We start from the raw sequence: 18,776 nt of genomic DNA, 5'->3' as shown, positions 1-18,776 counted from the left end.
ACCATATCCAAGTGCTTCCGATGCTGTTCTTCATTCTTTGAATGCACAATAATGTCATCAAAGAAAGTAGCTTCAAATTTTCTCTATGCTCGAAATATTCTTTCCATCATTCGGTTGAAGGTAGCCGGGGCATTGGGAAGACCAAAAGGCATCACCAAATACTCATAGTCCAAAGGTAGTCCTCAATGTGGTCTTATGAATGTCTTCTGAAACATTTCTAACTTGATGGTAACCACTCTTCACATCGATCCTGCTAAAGATAGTGGCTCCATCTAGTCTATCTAGGATATCATCAATCCTAGGGATAGGAAACATGTTCTTTATAGTGATCTTCTTAAGAGCCCTGTAATCAATACACATATGCCAAGAACCATCCTTTTTTTGAACCAATAAGACCGGGGAACGAAAAGGTGCTGAGCTCGGTCGAATCAAACCCTTTTCCAAAAGCTCAGTTACTTGCTTCATAATCTCTTGTTGAGCCTGACTCACTCGATAGGGAGGTCTGTTAAGAGGTGAGCTTCCTGGCATGATATCAATCTTATGATCTTCCGGTCTCTTTGGAAGTAGCTCTCCTGGAAGAGAATCTGCAAAACAATCCCCATACTTCTTTAGGAAATCTTTCCTTTCATGATCAAGAGTTGAGAGTGACTCATTACCCTCAGATTCCTTTGGATCTCTTACATATATCAAGTACAAGGAAATAGATTGCTTTATTGCTTTAGGAACTTGTACATGACTAACGAGTGGAATAGAATTCCCCTCAACTCCTACATCAAAAGTTACATTCTTGCCTTTAAAAGGAAACCTTATCTTATTTCCAGCCCAATCAATGGCTGGGTCTATCTTCTTATGCCAGGGCATACCCAAAATCACATCACAATGTCCAATTTTGCCAACAACAAAGTTCTCATGATCCACAATCTCCAATCTATAAGTGGAGCTTCCGAAAATAGGAGTCACCTCGGCTGACATTCCTTCAAAAGCGGCACTGACTGTAATAGGAGTTCCAAACCTATCCGGAGGGAGGTTCATGGCTTCAACCACTCGTGGATGGATGTAGTGGTGGGTAGCACCACTATCGAAGTGGATAAGTACTGGTTGGTTTGCCACTTTGCCCCGAGCTTTGAAGAGTTGCCTCTTCTCTAGTCGTGTATCATCTTGATGTTGGAGTTCTTTAGGTAATGCATTACTTTGGGGCCGTTTGGCTTCTTGATTTGGTTATCAAGACATTTTGCAGCCATGTGTCCTTTCTTTCCACATAGGAAACATTCACCTTCTTTGACATACTGCTCAAGTTGCTTGCGGGTTAGCTTCTTTTGGTACAATGGGGGTTTATCCTCATTCTTGTTGTTCTTTTCTTGTGGCTCGTTCCTTGCTTGAGATCCCCCTTTGAACTTCTTCTTTTGGGACGAGTCTCGATTCTCATTCTTTGATTTGCCCACCATCCAAGGCATATATAGAGATTCGGCTTGCAAGGCTTTGTCTTGGGCTTCTTCCAAGGTTTTAGGTCCCATCATATAGACTGCTTGCAAAAGCTTTGGTTGCAATCCATTGACAAATTTTCGCATGTCCATCAATGGTGGGATAGGAGTATATGAGGTAAACTTCAATGAGACGGTTGAAAAGTTATTAAGATATGTTGCCACACTTTCTCCCACCTTTTGCTTTACTTCATCCCATTCCTTATGTACATCTGCCTCGAAGGTTGCAGGAAGGAACTTCTTGTTGAACATGGTTTTGAAATTAGCCCATGAAGTAGGCTCGGTCCCATCTTGGACCACTTTTAGCCACCAATTCAAGGCGGCATCTTGTAAGTGCATATGGACCGTGTGGAGTTTGGACTTTTCAGAGAAGTCCTCTCCTCCAAAGGAGGCGCCAAACTATTTGATGAAGGATAGAGCTTTCTAGGTGTCCCGCTTTCCATAAAAGGTATCAAACTTTACGCTTTTCTCTTCCAGCTTGAAGTCCACACTTTGCCGGTTGAAGGCCCCTTTGTCTTCTTCTCTTTTAAGTTTTGCTAGGCTTGAAGAGGTTGCATCTGATAGAGCGGGTCTAGGGGTAGCTTCTCTCTGTCCTCCATGAGTGATGGATCGGGTAACCCCTTTACCTCGTAAGTATGCTTTGGCGGCTTGGCTCTCCAAGCTAGGAACTCTTCTTCTTGAAGATACTTTTTGAACTTTTGAAAGTCTCGATATGCAGCTGATGTCATGACTGCAGTCTCATGAGAGACAGATTGGTGGCCTTGGATCCCTCGATGCTCTAGGTTGGCTTTGTAGTTGATCCCTTCGTGAGGCCCTTGGTCTCCCTCAACTCTCGACATGGTTCTATCACCCCAGAAAAGATTTCTTCAAGAGAAACCATTGCTCTGATACCACTGTAAGCCCAACAGAGCGTGCAGTGAGACAGATGCAACCACGTGTGCGAGAGATAAAGATAGAGAGAGGGAAGGGGGAGAGAGAGAGATGGGAATAGGGGTTTCACACAGTCACTGCGCTGAGCGGGAACAAGCCCCGCCCCCTCTTCAAGAATTTATTTCAGGAACAATCCACGGGCTTTTCCAAACCAGGACCAATACAACAAATGAATACAATATCAAACAAAAGTGTCCATGTCGAGATCGGGCCGAGGTCAATGTCGAGGCGCAAGATAACTGATGCCGAGCTCACCATGAGGATGACCCACAAGAGACTTACACCGGGCTAGTACCAAAATCCAATGTTTGATGTTCCAAATATCCACAAAAGCTCTCTACACTTCAGTCCAGACAAAGGCAATTCTAAAAAGCTTTTCACCAATATGATAAATAAGTATCTCCACAAAGTAGGTCCCTTCTTCCTAGGGTTTCAAAGAAAATAGCAGTGGTGGTACTCTTAAATGATGTTGGTGCGGGTGGCAGGCGCTTACACCTGTGGCTTCAAGAGGTAGCAAATAGTATGCAACAGCTGTATACTGGGCAGAGGCAATACAATGGTTGTTTGCTGATTGAGCTGCAGGCGGAGTCTGATGGCGTAGACGCACAGGTGATGCATAGAGCTGATACGGGCACTGCAGGCTGTGCACAGGGCAGAAACAGGCAAGGCAGCACAGCCAGGCAATAGGCAAGGAGGCGGTGCAGCTACGGGCAGAGGCAGCGCTGCTGCAAGTAAAGGTGGCGCTGCTGGACAGAGGCGGCACAGTTGCAAGCGGAGGAGGTGCTGCTGGACAGAGGCGGTGCTGCTGCCACACAGAGGCGGCAACTGTGTGCAGAGAAGTACTGGCGGGGCTGACACTGCTTTCTGGGCGATGCAAGGGGTGGAGCAAGTGAGTGCAGTGGTGTCATGTGCATCCCGCACTTGGATGCCATGTAGACATATCTGTACAGAAGGTGCAGGACTTGGGGTGGAAAATTGGTCCCATGTGAGCCCAGTCCGGGATGAGTAAGTCAGGGTTCCACTCCAGTTGTCCGAGGTCAGGTGTGCATTGTCCTGCACATGTGTCCAAGGTTAGGTGTGCATTGTCCTGCACATGAAGCAACGCCAGTCTGCGCTGCGAGTCTCCCTCTGGAATGATGTCAGTTTCTCTATATGTTTGGTCTGTGAGACCAGATGTCAAACGACTGTGTAGAAGTAGGTATGGGCACAGGGAAGGCTATGAGCCACTCCAAGGGAGCCAAGAAGGCCCCAGGCCTTGCCCACCAGCCCTAGTGTGGGCTGGGCAAGGCAGCTGACAAGGCCATTGGGCCAGTCCAGCCAGGCGGCCAGGCCAAAGGGCTGCCCAGCAGCCAGTTGGCCAGTGCCCAGGGGTTGCCCAGCAGCCTGCGCAGTGCTGGACAGCAGCCCACAAGGCGGCCAGGGCTTGCAAGTCGTGGAGGGAAAAAGAAGCCAGCCGATTGGATACATTAGTGGGTATAATTACCCAAGGCATAAATTAGTTCATTCATCTCATATTTCATCAAGGTACTGAAGCTAACTCAAGGTCCAGGACAGCCAAGGAGAAGCTAACACAAGGGTGAAGGATTGAAGGTCAAGGGCAGAGGATTCCCCTCAGCCAAGAAGGTTCAGGTTTAGTCTTTTATTTTCAGTTTTGCATCATTCTAATAAAAGCAAATACACCATTCGTGGTGGGGGCCCTACAGAGGGTATTCGGGACCCAATACTGTGTCTTCTTCTCCCTCTCTCTCTATCTATTATTCTGCACATCTACATTCAGTTTCGTGCGTTAATTTCATCGCAACAAGTGTGCTGATTTGTGAGCACTGAAGTTACCGATCTCCCCCAAAGCTTCCGCATGTTACAATGGTATCAGAGCCTACCTCAAGTGCAAAGATTCAGCAAGAAACCAAAAAAAATTTCTCTCTCGTGTGGTTGGTTTTCAGACTCCGGTGGACCACCCCTTTCGGAGTGACTCCTGTCCCTCAAAGGACGGTTGGTTTTCAGCCTCCGGAAGTTTCCCGCACACATAGTGGATGGTCAGATTGCGCTCCGAAAAGGAGGTGCATTTTCCTGCTATGGCGAGCTTCGACGACGAAAGAGACCAAGAACCTTGGGACCAAAGTGCACCAAGCAGCCCAGCTAGGGCATCAGGCATGAGTGTTAAAGAGATGTTCCAACACATGATGCGAGCAATCACAGACAAGAGGACCAAGTTGGAAGAGCAGAAGGCACAGATACTGGCTCTGGAAAAGCGCAACCATTCTCCAGCGCCGCGTTTTCCATCTCCTCCTCCCTCTCCTTCCGTATCCCAGATTCCAGATCCTCTACACAGGGACCCTCTCGAAGGGTCACGACCGCAGCTGAGTTCATTGCTTGAGTTGCAGATGCGTGCATTGGAGATCCGACAACGCGAAGATGAAGCCATGCGACGCATGGAACATGAGTGATACCTTGCGGCTTTGGACGCAAGACTGACAACAGCGGCTTCCTCAAATCATTTTCCCAAGAAAATGAATTTCAGTAAGTATAATGGTAAACTTGACTCCACAACTCTTTATTCATGGTTGCATCAATTTGAAGCTTACTTTGCCGTAGTTAAAAAGAATGATACTGACAAGGTGATCTTAGCCGGTTGGTACTTGGAAGGTGAGGCCATTCCTTGGTGGACCCAGTGAGCTCATGCCCACACCAGATTAGGTATGGCAGCTTATATTTGGGACGAGTTTGTCCCCGACCTTAGGCAACGGTTTCTACCGCCTTTCTTGCTAAGAGGGCCGCGCTTAAGGGGGAGAAAATTTATCCAGATGAGGATCTTACGCTGGCCCAGGTAGCACACTGGAAGGAAAACATGCCTCGAGTGTTCGAAGCACGTAAGGAGGGGAAGTGGGCTGTATATAGAGATGGGCAAGTGTTCATCCGGGATCGCCGGTCATCCTGACGGGGCGCGGCCTATGGGACCTTGAAGTTATCGGTGTGGAACTGCAATGGAGCCCTACGGGTAGATGCAGGGTGCTTCGAGGACACTTTCAAAGGCCGGGATATTGCCATGTATACAGAGACACACCAATGTGCAGGGAGTAAATTACCGGAGGTTCTTGGGTATAGATGGGAATCAGTATGTCGACCCCAACCACACATAGCAGCAAGGGGGACTAGAGGAAGTGGGGGGGTAGCAGTACTGTTAAGGGAGGACTTACGAGAGGCAGTACATGTGATGCATAGAGGTGCATACGCACGCTACATGTGGATCAAAGTGAGCACAAATAGACCTCGGGACATTTACATTGCAGTATGCTACTTCCCACTGGCACATTCCAGATATGCTACGCCGAGAGAATCACCATATATGCCATTGTACGAGGACATCATGTGATTTGCGAGCTTGGGAGATGTACTACTAACCGGGGACTTTAATGCACATACAGGCCGAGAACAATCAGTTCTCTATGCTACGGATGAGCCCATGTACCATGAGCTAGCAGCGGATGAGATAGGGATGTAGAGATCTGCCCAAGACACAGGAGAGGTGACAGAATATGGGAGACACTTCCTAGCTTTGGGGAGTGCACATGGGCTAGTTATCTATAATGGCCTATCCCGTTGGCCAGGTTTAGATGCTCTCACATTCTGGAACAAAAAGGGAGGAGCTAGTACAGTGGATTACCTGATGGGCTCACCTACCTTGATACATGATATACAGGATCTCTCCATTTCGGGCAAACCCATTGGGATAGCAGCAGACCATGCATATTTGACATTTTCTGTGACTTGTGGATATGTTAAGAGGCACACCACCCTGTAGTCATACCAAATACCCAAGATATCACTTTACTCGGGAGACCTCTAGGGTATATGGCAGTGCAGTATATGATGGTCTGTTCGCTCTTGACCCGAGCAGTCCACTTGATGAGCTTACAAAACAGTTGGCAAATGTATTACATGCTTCAGCAGCATATGCTTTCCCGTATACCCCCCCTCTTTCTACCCCTCCTCGCCATATGGCCCCACAGAATGGTTGGTACAATGATGACTCGTGACCGCCTACAGCAGGAGATCGAGTTGAATGACAGATAGGAGACGAAAGGTCATGAATCTTGCTCTACTACTATTGCACAGACGGTGACTCCTCCCATCCTGCACATCTCCCCCCTTGCCCCCCGTTGCTCCAGCCAGTCCAGTCACCCGATAGAGCCGGGGGATGGCTCTGCCGGGTGCCTAGACTCGCCAGTGCAACGGGGGGCAAGGGGGGAGATCACACCTGCCTGGACCGCCTCCACCTCCACCTCCACCTCCACCTCCATCCACCTCGCCCTCCACCTCTGTCTCCGCCTCCAGCGCCGCCGCCTCCTCCCCCTCACCATCGCCGCTAGCCCTCTCAGCCCCCCTGAACGCTGTGAACATGCCCTCTCAGCCCTCCATCTCCACCTCCATATCCATCCTCCACATCTCCCCCCTTACCCCCCGTTGCTCCGGCCAGTCCAAGCATCCGGCAGAGCCGGGGGATGGCAGAGCATCGGGGGGATGGCAGCGCAGACCATCCCCCGACTTTGCTGGGGGTGCCTGGACTGGTCGGAGCAATAGGGGGGCAAGGGGGGGGATCACTCCTACCTGGACTGCCTCCACCTCCACCTCCATCTCCGCCTCCAGCGCCGCTGCCTCCTCCCCCTCACCATAGCCACCGCCGGCCCTCTCAGCCCCCCTGACCGCTGGGAACAGGCCCTCTTAGCCCTCCATCTCCATCTCCATCTCCATCCTGCACATCTCCCCCCTTCCCCCCGTTGCCGCATGGCATGAATATGCAAGAACTTAATATGAAGTACCAAGGCAGCCCCCCATCTCTCATCCATCAGCGACTTGCCCGGATCATAGTACTTTTATCACCATTCGGATGGTTTTGGATGCTATTGACAGACTACGTAATGGAAGAGCCCAAGACTAGGATGGTCTAGTGGCAGAACATTTTTCACATGCCAGAGACGTATTGGCACCACTGCTAGTACACATGTTTAATAGGGCCATTTGCGAGGGTTTCCCAGACAGTTGCTCGGCACATACTATTGTACCTCTATTTAAGAGTGGTGACCCCATGATACCAGGGAACTACAGGACCATCATGATTGGCCATTGCTTGGCCAAGATATTCTAATCTATTTTGGATCGAGAGTTGAGTAGATAAGTTGAGACACATGGGCTCATAGCACGAGGTTTCAGATGAGGTTTCACGACTTTAAATCACATATTTACCCTCAGGGCTCTCAATGGGGAGGGACGAGCACGGGGAAAGAGGATAGATTGCTGCTTTGTGGACTTCCGCAAAGCCTTTGACATGGTGCCACACGCCAGACTCACGAGGAGATTGCATGACATTGGTGTTCCCGAGGAGATGTAGTGGGGCATTTATGCATTATATGAGGCGGTTTTAGGCAGAGTACAGACTCCCAGAGGCATGTCAGATACAGTGACTAGCACCATTGGGGTGAAGCAGGGATGCCCACTGTCACTCACCCTTTTTGGACTTTACATTGATGAGATATCCGACTACATTGACAGGATGGGGGGGGCAAGCAACCAATCTGGGCAGGGGTTTGGATACCCATACTGCTATATGCCGATGACATTGTACTTATTGTAGACTCCCCTTAGGGTTTGCAACAGCATTTAGATGCTTTGCAATCATTTTGTGCAGATAGGGACCTCACAGTGAACCTTGGGAAGACTAAGATTATGGTCTTCAATACCGCACAGGCCTGGGTGCCTAGATCTGACTTTTAGAGGTGAATCAATGGAGTACACCAGATCATATGTGTACCTAGGAGTCACATTCAGCGGACCACAGTTCTCTATGAGGCAGGCAGCAGAGGCTAAATTAGCACGTGGTCAGTTTCAGGACCCGCGCACCAAACTCTGGTTGTTTGACACATTGGTCACACGTACACTCTTATATGGCTCACCCATATGGGGACCCAGCCTCTACCACACGAGGAGGGTCAGACCAAAGAGAGATTTCTATGATGGATGGCAGGTACTAGAGAAACCACTGGTGACTATGATCGCACACCGGTACCTCATGAGATTTTCAAAGCAGAGATAGGAGCCGCACCAGTGGTTATGGGAGCTCCCCAGACAAAGATACCCACACCTACTCTTCCAGGCAGTTAGCAGCAGACGGCGATACACGCTATTGGTACACCCAGATGTGTACCTCGCTGAGATTACATGGCATGACGATTGATGCACTCCCTCCATTTGATTACAGCTTGGACTGCCCCTTCTTGGACCTTAGTCGCTCTAAGAAGAATAGGGTGATCAAGATGGACATCGTGAGGCTAGATACAGAAAGGACATGGTCCAACCCCCCCCTACCACTAGGCACGAAGATGGCCCACTATTGGGACCATTTTCTACATCTCTCCCCAAATGGCTTTGTGACACGGTCTACATACATGGACACCCATCTCTCACATGGCATTCGCAGTGCCATTGGACAGATCCGCACTTCATCACATTAGTTGAGGGTGGAGATTGGCAGATACGAGGGGATGAAGCCAGAAGACCACATTTGTCAGCTATGTCAATAGGAAGTGGAGTCAGAGGAGCACTACATATGCCGATGTACTGTCTACTATGAGATACGAGGGAGAAACTAGTCTCTCTTCCGAGAGGGTTTTGGACCATTACGACATGTGATGGAGTTTGAGGATCAAAGGTGTTTGGGGCTTTTCTTATTGGAACTCAGACGCCATCGAGAGGCTCTCCTACGAGCCCGGACAGCACACCAGGATCAACCCCGCCAGCGAGCCATGACAGATTTTTTCAAGGCCAAGACCACCCCGGCAGATACGGCCAGGACCTCCACTACCCCCTCGGAGAGCCAGACGTCCCATAGACGTCCTTCAAGAGGAGTCACCCTTGACAGAGCCATAGCACTTTGTGGAGCGAGACTCCCACGCTTACCAGGACCTCGTCCACGGCCGCTTAATCACCGGTGGATTAGAGCCATCATCACCCACCACAGGAGACGACTGCTCCGCCACTTTAGTCTCTCTATCTTATGGAACTGAGAGGTCTATAAGCTCTACTGGTTTGGAGGGGAAGCCAAAACGGAGTAGTTGGCACTAGTTGGTCAAAATGGCTTCGAGAGGGTGTTGAGGGAGGTCATAGAAGTCGTGGGGGTGTTGGAAAGAGAGAAGGCCTTGAAAAAAGAAGTGGGGGATGAGGGTGATACTAGAGATGGGGAGCTTGGTGAGAGGAGATACATGTAATGCTATCGGGAGAGGGGCTCGTCCAAGTAGAGGTTGTGCTGGAGGAGGTTCAGTCGGACACTCTGGAAGTGGAGGTTAATGAGTTGGTAGGGGCTTTCTAGGGGGAGTGCTAGGATAGGGAGCTCCATGGTTGTGTTCATCAAAGCATTCACCCTGCAATCGAGGGTGCTGGAGGAAGGAGCATCAGGAGGAGTATTTTCCTTTCATAGTTGTTTAGGACTTTTTTAGTCCTTTTTGTCTTACTTTTGATGAGACACCATCAACTGACTTTTGATGAGACACCATCAACTGTATACTATGTTTTGGTCTCATAGGCTACTTTGGCCTTTCGCAGACGTTCATATATCTATCTTTCTTTCTTTCTTTCTCTCTCTGTGCTGTCGACTGCTTCTACATACCTATGGATTTCCTCCATAGCTGACAACTATTGTTGCCTCCTCCTAGGGCTCTCAATTGGTATCAAAGCTTGGAGCCAACTCTGATTATCAATTCTGAATTCAGCATAGCTGCTGCTTTACAAAATCGCCTCTCCACTAGTGGTTCTTCTATTCGCCATTTTTTCTTCAAGGTTTTAATAAGCCTTAATCAAAGGCTTTAATAAGCCTTGCTACTATAAGGATTAATTAAAACTCCCCGACAACGGCGCCTCGCATTTTTCTCTACTCGCAGAGTCGCCAACCGGCTTCTTCAAACTGTTCGCCGACAGCTGCCTATTACCTTGAGCAAGGGCATCAATACCAACAGTACCCTTGCTACCCACCTAGTGCTGCTCTGGCATTTGCACTAGTAGTAGTGTTGCTCTACCTGCATAGGTCCTCCCTCCATCCACAGCTCATGCTTCCTCCTCAACGATCCTCTCCTTCGAGCATCCTCTTACCAGCAGCATAATTGAGGCAAGAGCTGCTACACGCGATGCAATTCTCCAGTTGGTGCACTGCAACCCGCCACCTGTCAAAGAAGAAATTTGAATTTTATCTTATCTCTAATCTAAGCTCTTAAGGATTTTCACACAGTCCTTTTTGCAAGGAGTTGTTCACATGGAGGGCATCCTCAAGTGTGAAGTTTGGAATGGGTCTCACCAATTTAGCCCTTGTACATCAGCATATGCTTTCACAACATCAAAGGCTTCATCAACATGGGTTCCATCAAGTACCTCATCATTCACACTTGAGCTTGGGGTTGCGGTTTCATTGAAACGTAGCCAAAAACAATCGTGCTTCATCGACACATTATCGGAAAGTTTTTAAAACTTCCAAAATATCTATTTCGCATTTTGTGTGTGAGAGTCAAGGGTCCTCTGCCCAGATTAAATCCAAAATGAGATGTAATAATGTGTGTGTGTGTGTGTGTGTGTGTGTGTGTGTGTGTGTTGACCTTTCTTTGTGTGTGCTTTGAATCCCTTCATCCAAGCATGGGGGGTTCTTGTGTTGAGAATCATCATGTTTTTTTGGAGACTACTCTTGCTACCAAGGACCTCTTGGCCTAACATTCAAAAGACAACCTCCAACCAGGATTTGTATTAATCCTATGGATTTAAAAGCGTCTGTTGTATCCAGATTTGTATCAATCTAGAACATATGAGTATCCAGATTAGTACATCTGTTGTATCCTGATTTATATCAGACTAGAACATGTATGAATCTAGATCTATATCATTCCCTAGGCATTGGAACATCTGTTGTAGGGGGCTTTGTTGGAGACAACACATGTTCTCCCATCATTTATCATTGTATGGGTTCCAAAGTCAAAGGGAAAATTTGTGGGAAGCACCCGGTCCAAGTTTGATTGAGTCAAAAGATAAAGGCTCAAGCCTACAAAAAGGCATTGTACTCAAGATTCTTATTATCAATCTAATCAATGTCATTGAGCAGCGCAATATTGTTCTCTCTTGAGCATTATCACATCTCTCTCTCTCTCTCTCTCTTTGATGCACATAATGCATCAAAGGCACATAAGAAGATCAAATACAAAGCATCATGCAACAAAAAGCATCTAGTCCACATCAAAGAACCTGTCAAAGAGCCAAGAGTCAAGCCAAAGAGAGCCAAGAAGCATCCAATAATGAGAAGAAGAAAAAGAAAAACACGACATCGACATGAAGCATGAAGGAAGCAACAAGGGATCTTCATCAAGAAAAAGCAAGGAGATCTCGAGCCAACAGAGGCACTAAAGGAGATACCAACCACTACCCTAACCTGAATCATATGTTGTAAAAGCCACCAAATGAGTAGGCAAATTAATATATTTTGAGCACACTTGACCACCTATCTGTAGCCATAAAGCACCTAGAAGCGGTGATGCAAATGTAATATGCTGGACCACCAGAGCAGCCAAAGTAGCACCCTTGGGGAGTGAAAATCAACTCGACCATCTCTAAAACAACCTCTAAGCTAGAGAGTAACCTATCCAAAAGAGCCTTTGAGTTACCCGGCCAAGTTAGAAATAAGGGCGGGTGATGATATGTTGTAAACCTCACATCCAACCACCTTATAGTAGCCTAAAAATATGGCACCAAGGGGAGGTGTTGAGAAATGTGGTGCCATTGAGCACAAGGAAAAGATAGGGAGTGAGTATGAGTAGTCCAAATGAAGTACAAGCCTAGAGCAAAGGTGGAATTATCCCACATGAACTAGCAAAGCCAATGTTGTACTCACCCATATAAAAGGAGACTATTTTCAAGCAATGAACATATGACTTGCACTTATCTCAAGTCTCTTTATGTATCCAAGCTAATTCATCTTGGTGTCTAATTGTACTTGAGTACATCTTAATTAGAACACACTCATGATGAGTCTTCTTCATTTTTATCCAACTTAGATTAGTGTTATCATATCGGTCCACTACACATGCTGTTGGAGTGAAGAAGCAAAGAGGTTGCAGGCATAACAGGTTTTCTGCTGCATTCATCTACAAGGTGAAAAATAATGGCAACTAATTTATAACAAGAATGAGAAGCAGTAAAGCTTTCCATGCAGTTGATAAATCATCAAACCTTCACACCAAATATGTCAAATAGAGATCCTTGAAATGTGTTAAGAATCATGAATCAAGTTCTCCAAAAAGACATCTACCTAATCAAAAACTAACCCTACTCTAGCACGCCCGTCACCTGACCTTGCAGCTTGCCTTTACCACTGTCAAATTCTATAAAGAGAGCCAGGCCATCGCCATTGCGACGCTTCTTTTGATTACGCTATATTACTAAGGTATTAACTTTGAGAGTGGCTTTTTTTGAGCAGCCATCTACAAGAGCTGTATGAAAGGGCCATCTTTTGATCTGTCCTGCCTACCAGAAGTTGTTTCCATGGGCTCTGTGCATCTATCTTGTGTGCAGGAATAGAACAGCTCCAAATGCATGGAAGAGTTGTCAAAAAGAATCACTAGGAAAGGAGATGGATGCGATAACACTAGGCTGAAAAAGGATGCAAGCTTGATACTCTCACATCAGGGGACCAAGTGTTTTCTCTTAAAATGATGGCATCACTAAATTAATAAGATTTAATGTTCTTCTAGCAAAGTGTGATATCTTCTAATTTGAATAGAATGAGAGCAAGATGCTATTGATATGCAACATAATGAGTACAAAAATAAAAGCAGCTGAAGTCATCACCAAAATAAAAGCAGCTGAAGTCATCACACCAAAATAAGCACTGAATCAAATGAATACAGATTCAACATGGAAGAATTTTTTGTTGATGACTACGAAATAGAAACCATGTGCAATGCTCTAAAAGAAACATTAAGTATATGCATGCGTGTATACATATAATGCATAAATACAAACATAAAAGTCTGTAAACAAACCTCACTCAAACATGACACACCTCATACCAAGAAGTCGTCACTAAAATAAAGACAGAATCAAATGAATCCAGATTCAACATGGAAGAATTTTTTGCTGATGACTACAAAATAGAAACCATGTGCAATGCTCTAAAAGAAACATTAAGTATATGCATGCGTAAACATAAAAGTCTGTAGATATATAAACACAGCCAAACCTCACTCAAACATGACACACCACATACCAAGAAGTCAATAATAGCCAATACATTTACCAGCTCATCCAAAACTCCATCCATTTTCGAATTCAGTGCTGCTAAATGGGTGTTGTGCAGTTTTCCGTGAATATCCTGTCCTAAGCTGTCTTCAAAAACACCAACTGCCAGTAAGTCCCCTTCCCAATCACTGATGGTACACTCTTGAGCCTTAATGTCCATCTGCAAGGCAAGTCAAATCAAATCACTAAGCCTCTTTTTGTCCAAAATCAGCCACATAGAAAAGCACTTCACACATACAAAAGCAAGACAAATTGTAACCAGAAAGACTTGACTTCCATTAGAAATAGCACAAGGAATATGGAATCTTTGCTAGATCAATTTCAACCTACACTGTAAACATAAGACGAGCCTGTAACTAGCCAGAATATCATAATATTCGCAAAGAAATAGATCATCCTCAACATTAGAGCCCTTGCTCACTAACGCAAGAATAACTTCTCACATCAATCAGCCCTAGGTGCAACACATGCATACATGCAGTAAAACCTACATACTTAAAGCCATGTATGCATGCAAACTACATGCATACAGCCATGTGTGCATGCAAGCAGTCATACCTACATTCATACAGCCATGGATGTGCATAATGGGACTAACACCATATGGAGGTACGGAACATAGTCGCTAGCAGACAAGTCAATATTCTGTTGGATTGGTTGCCATAATTGGAAGAACTCTACCAACCAATTCTAGTGCAAATTCGTGCATCAAAACCATCAACAAGTAAGAATCTACAAGAGGCTTCTTGAAGAACTCTTCCAAAGGATTGAGGGCATTAAAAGTAACTAATCTAAATGCAAATCCTTCTCTCTTCAAAGAATTAAGGTGTCAATCTGATCCATGAGAAGCATTGAACACTAGTAATACAAACTGCAAATCCCTCCAATTCCACTAAAAAGCTAACTATAATCATACAAGAAGAGGCTTAAAGGCAGAAGGATGCACAGCATAGCAAGTGCAAATTCGCCTGAAACGCATTAAGATTGAGTCTTTGCTTGACTAAAACAGCACAAATCATGTTGTGCTGGCCTTATCAGGTGTAAGAAAATCGGGAAAAAATGCAGAGTTCTCATAGAAAACCCTCACAGAAGAGAAGAAAAGACCTGAGAGTGTCCATCAGCTACCCTTACGGAAGGGGGAAAAAAGACCTTGCAGTAAACAGAAAAAAAAATGTCCTGATGATATTTGTGCAGGCGGGCGTGAGTTTGTCGTTTGTAGCAGAAAAAAGAAACACACGCACGCACGCACGCACGCACGCACGCACACAGAAAAGGGGGAGGGGAATACATTTGCAACGTCTGGCGGAGTGTGCTTGGTAAGGCCTAGGGTTTGCGCGGCATCGAAGTATTGCCGAGACATGGCCGCCATAGCTGAGCGCTCTCTCTGTCTCTCAGACACACAACCTGTTTACGCTGTTTGTATTGCAGCAGTGATGATCTAAGGCAGGTGGTGGGAAATATGATTTAAGTCAATGAATGAAAACGCATATAAAATACTGCAATATACATGCAAAAAAAAAAAGCATTCTTATAATAATCATATCAAAATAATTATATATATAAGTTTCATATTGTGAACTGACCTTCCAAACAAAATGATTATTTATATTTGTGACGCGAACAATATATCATTATATATAAGTTGCATATTGTGAGGTAGAAAAGATCAATTTTATGAGTTATTTTCCATCTCACGGTTATAAATATATCTATTTTGTGTATGAGAATGTATTTTTGTATTTAAATTGTTTTTTTCCTCATTTATATGTAAAATTATCTATTCATAGAAATGTATTTTGGTTAATTCAAGTCATGTGGTGTGGTGTATATTTTTCTCTCATTTTTTTTATGCGTTTTATCAAATTGTAGCTTCAAAAATGCTATGTCCATCATTTTGTATGTACTAGATCTTAGTGATAAATAATTAGTCATGCATGTGAAATAGACTTGCAAAATGTGTGTGTGTGTGTGTGTGTGTTATCTGTTTTTTTTTTCTACCAGTGGAAATGAGTACATGTGCTTAATCTGACAATGAGCATGTTCTCAACCTTCAAACAATGAATTTATTTTTATTTTATTTTTGATCAATAGTTATATATATTAATCAAAAACCAAAGGGAAAAAAAACCAAATGAATTTATTTATTTTTTAAGATATGATCAAAAACCAAAGGGGAAAAAAAAAGACCGTGAGCCATCAACCCAAGTCTAGCATTATAAACATGATTTCAAATAGGCTAAAGCTGTAAAAACTGATTATGATTTTATATAAGCATTGATAAATTGTAAAGTAGCATGATTATTATTTATGGAATTTCAAAGCAGCATGGTTATTTAAATAGCTACTTGGTGTATATAGACAAGATTGAAATTTGGCATGGAGTGCTACCTTTGAGGTGTTGACTTGGGGAGAAGTGAAGGCCCACAAGTACCTCCTAGTACATGGCCGTGTGTGCCTCCAAGAACTATATAGATATAGATAATAGATGATAGCACTTCAAGCTACATTTTAAATTTTGAACAATAAAATAAACAAATTGTCTACAGATTTCACACGTTTCTTCTCTTGTTTGAGTTCTACATTTTCTATAAGTTTTGGGGATTAATCAACTTCACTACCCAATTTTGGTGGCGTCATATGGCCCCTCCTAAAAGCAACCTTCAATAAGGGCACGCGTGCCCAGTTTTTGTGATGAGAAAAAAAAAAGTCTCTCATTATGGTGGCTTGTCTTTAGAGAAAATCAAAGTAATCTTGCTATATTAAATAGTGGATGGGGGATTTGGAAACCAACCATTCCATGAGTATTTACACATTTTTTATAAAAACATGGATCGGTGCAAGTTTGGATGGGGATAGGGAACATTTTTCCTACAATTGTAGGAGTTCCATAAGTGTGTATTCAATCATGGCTTGTCTTTGAACTTGAGAAATGTTTTAAACAAGAGAATAATTTTTCTAAAAGTGGATTAGCTTTGTTGAAAGTCTGCATGTGCATGTGCAAGTGCATGTACATGTGTGTGTTGCATATGCATCTGCATGTTCCTGTGTGTGTATGCATGTGTGTACATTTGTGCATATGTGCACACATATGCACAAATTTACATTTGTGCTTGTGCATGTGCAAGTGCATGTACAGGTGTGTGTTGCATGTGGATCTGCATGTTCATGTGCGTCTATGCGTGTGTGTACATTTGTGCATATGTGCACACGTATTGTGTATAAATTAAATATAAAGTTCTTTTTTTATGCTATTTTTTTGAAGTTGCCCTAAGGCAGCAAATATAAACTATCGCTAAGACTTGCCTTTCACACAGGCACGCTAAAAATAGTTGATGCGTGAATGTTCTAAGAAAAAGAGCACCAAGGTCTTTAGATGTCACTCATCACCCTCAGTTAAAGCAACATTTTAAATCTATGATTGTAGTTAGTTTGACATAAGAAAAAGAATACCATGGTCTTATTAGTTGGTGATGTGAATCATGAACATAGTTTGGTCTCCACATAACTTCTAATGATTCATATAAACTATAACAAACAATCAAAAGCATACTTAAACTAAGCTCCACACAATGCTTAATAGATTATATTTAAACAACCTTACTTATCGTTTACTCTTTTGATGAACTTCATGGCACGCATCATGACTCATTCTAATATTCTAATATTCATGCATGATGCCAACTTTCACCAATCTTCATTAACGATTATCTCAATGATGACTCCTTCTAATATTTAAATATTAATGCCAACTTTCACCAATCTTCATTAAAAGTTGTCTCAATATACCTAGAAAAGTGTTTAATACACATGCCACAACTTTTTATTAAAATAAAATTAGTGGACCGTGACTAATTTCAAAAAGGGGATTAGCTTCATAAATTACAATAAATTTTCACTTATAATAATAGCCTTTGTATTAGGGTCTACATGTCATCCATCAATACGCCACTAATGTGGCTTTTGGATGGTATGATGAGGTTGAAATATTTGGTCATTCGAGTAAAGGACTTCACCCATGTTCATGGATCAACATGATACATTTTAATTGGCCATGCACCATCATCTCCAATTGAATGAACACGCTTCTTATGTCCTTACTTTGGTGACTTTTGGTGGGTTTCCATTATTAATCAAGATGCCTCTCACATACTATTCTTACCTAATTTTGTGCATTAATTTGAAGAGTATTGTCATAGATGTGAATTTGTCTCACTTATATGCACACATTTGTGTGTATAATTTAATTGGTGGCTTTAATTAGTGCATGGCTTGCATGCATTACTAGCATGGTTAAAGCCGCTCCGTGTATGCTGTAACTGAGAGTCTGTGTATGTTGTAATATGATGTAGCTAAGAGTCCGCTCCCATAGAGAAGGCTTTTACCTCTATAATCTCTTAGCTACATCTTTCAAAGTTTTCTTTGAAAACCTTGCAAGGGTGTCCCATACATGCACTACGCACGAGGAGGAAAAGTGCTTTAAAGAGAAACAATAAGTGCACTAGGTTGTGATTGGTCAAAGTTCAGAATCAGCATTAAAAGGGATGGTTTACAAGGTGTGAGGGGGCTGCCCATGAAGATGAAGAAAATGTAAGGTATCCCCCCACCCTCTACATTTTCTTCACTTCCTCTATGAATCCAACTTCTTTTAGCTCCGGCTTCATACCTTTCTAAGAGTCATCACATACTTTGCCTTATTGGATCATTTTCGAGCGAGAAAATTCACACCATTCAATTTACATAGTTCTCTAGGAAACTATAAGTTCAGTAACTTACCTCAAGAAAATAAATTGATATTTTCTCTTCAAATACTATAAAATTTTATATTGAGTTCATATTGTACACACGTTATTAAAGGACCTTGGGAGCACTCATGAGAGCAACATCTCATGTCTTTGGCCCATGGGATTCCTTTTTTGTGAGGTATTCTTGGTCCTCTGATTATACTTTTTCAAAGACCTATGCTCAACAAAGAGTCTATAATGTATAGTTTCTTAGAGAGTTATATTTAGAAGAGTATTTGGGAAATATATTTTTGGAGAAGTA

At 43.8% G+C, this 18,776-nt stretch overlaps 1 protein-coding gene across 3 annotated transcripts in view; it reads right to left on the bottom strand.

Annotated features, from left to right (window-relative positions):
* LOC147620554 (leucine aminopeptidase 2, chloroplastic-like) overlaps window positions 1-15,172 on the bottom strand; it is a 57,472-nt gene extending 42,300 nt beyond the window's left edge. For all 3 annotated transcript variants that reach the window (XM_086824782.1, XM_086824783.1, XM_086824784.1), the window contains exons 1-2: window positions 15,022-15,172; window positions 13,732-13,893 (exon numbers count right to left, since the gene is read on the bottom strand). In XM_086824782.1, coding sequence (XP_086680908.1) covers window positions 13,732-13,893; window positions 15,022-15,102 — 243 coding nt within the window. In that variant the 5' untranslated portion in view covers window positions 15,103-15,172. The remainder of the gene's footprint in view (window positions 1-13,731; window positions 13,894-15,021) is intronic.
* Window positions 15,173-18,776: the final 3,604 nt, after the last annotated feature.

Source organism: Cibotium barometz, chromosome 31, assembly GCF_041138505.1.
Source record: "Cibotium barometz isolate CiBa-2024 chromosome 31, ASM4113850v1, whole genome shotgun sequence".
NCBI classification, from domain to species: domain Eukaryota; kingdom Viridiplantae; phylum Streptophyta; class Polypodiopsida; order Cyatheales; family Cibotiaceae; genus Cibotium; species Cibotium barometz.
The sequence above is the reverse complement of the archived record's forward strand: the minus strand, read 5'-3'. Positions and strand labels throughout refer to the sequence as shown.